A 1319-nucleotide genomic window follows, 5' to 3' on the forward strand; every position below is an offset into this window, starting at 1 on the left:
TAAATCATATGTGATGAAACATATATATATATATATATATATATACATATATATATATATATATATATATATATATATATATATATATATATATATATAATCTCATGTAATTATATACAAGAAAACAACTATTGAATCAATAAAATGTATGTCCACATTAATCATATGTGATTAAATACTTATAATCACATGTGATTAAATATATGAGAAAAATTATTGAAACGAAAAATAAAAAATGACTATTGTTCATATAAATCATATGTTATTGGATACATATAATCACATGTTATTATATGTATCTAATCACATATGATTAAAGTTGACAAAAATTAATTATTGAATTGAGAATGTAATAATGACACATGTGATTAAATATGTCTAATCATATTTGATTAAATATATCTAATCACATGTGATTACATGTATCTAATCAAATGATTTATATCTACAAAAAAGAATATTGTCCATATAAATCATATGTGATTAAATACAAATATTCACATGTGATTATATACAGATAATCGTGAGTGGCGGTGGTGTATAATGATGTTTCGTGGTGGTAGGTAGTAGGTGGTGATGGTGGTCAAGGGTGCTGTGGGTGACATGTGGGGTGGTGATTATAATGGGTGGAAGGTGGCGGTGGCAATCAGTGGTGATTGGTAGTAGAGACGGGTGAAGGTGATAGGTAGTGGTGGTGGTTGGGTGGGTGGTGGTTAGTGGTGATGATGGTGATGGTGTATGGTAGTTTTAGTGGGTTATGGGGTGAGGTGGTGGTTGCGGGTGATTGTAATGGGTGGTGAAGGTGGTTGGTGGTGATAGGTGGTGGTCGTGGTTTTCGGTGATCAATGGTGATGTCTTGGTGGTGGATGTGGGTGGTGGTGATGGGTGATGGAGGCAGGTAGTGGTGATGGGCCGTGGATGGTGATTGGTGGTCATGGCGGGTGGTGGTGATAGGTGGTGAAGGGTGGGGGTGGTGGAAGTTGGTGATGGTGATGGATGGTGGAGGCGGGCGGTGGTGATGGGTGGTGGGTGGTTGTTGGTGGTGGTCATAATGGTGGGTAGTGGGTGGGCGGTAGTGATGAGTGGTGGCTTTGGTGGGTGGTGGGTGGGGTTGATGGGGTGGGTGGTGGTGGTGGGTAATTGTAACACTCTAAATTTTCAAATAAAATTTTCATTTGTAAAACCACATAAAACACAATCTCGCATTTCTCAAAACACATAATGCATAAGTTGTTCAAAACACAAGACAATAAAATGTTTGATAATATCCCTGAATCCACAAAACATAATCTCTAGCTGGTGTGTACAATATAGTCGGC

At 37.3% G+C, this 1319-nt stretch overlaps 1 protein-coding gene across 1 annotated transcript; it reads right to left on the reverse strand.

The window, feature by feature from the left end:
• Nucleotides 1–747: 747 nt before the first annotated feature.
• LOC111905669 (leucine-rich repeat extensin-like protein 5) lies at nucleotides 748–1050 on the reverse strand. The gene has a single exon (XM_023901365.1). It carries the CDS (start codon nucleotides 1048–1050, stop codon nucleotides 748–750), a length of 303 nt encoding a protein of 100 aa, XP_023757133.1.
• Between the last annotated feature and the right edge of the window lie 269 nt (nucleotides 1051–1319).

Source organism: Lactuca sativa, chromosome 9, assembly GCF_002870075.4.
Source record: "Lactuca sativa cultivar Salinas chromosome 9, Lsat_Salinas_v11, whole genome shotgun sequence".
Lineage (NCBI taxonomy): Eukaryota > Viridiplantae > Streptophyta > Magnoliopsida > Asterales > Asteraceae > Lactuca > Lactuca sativa.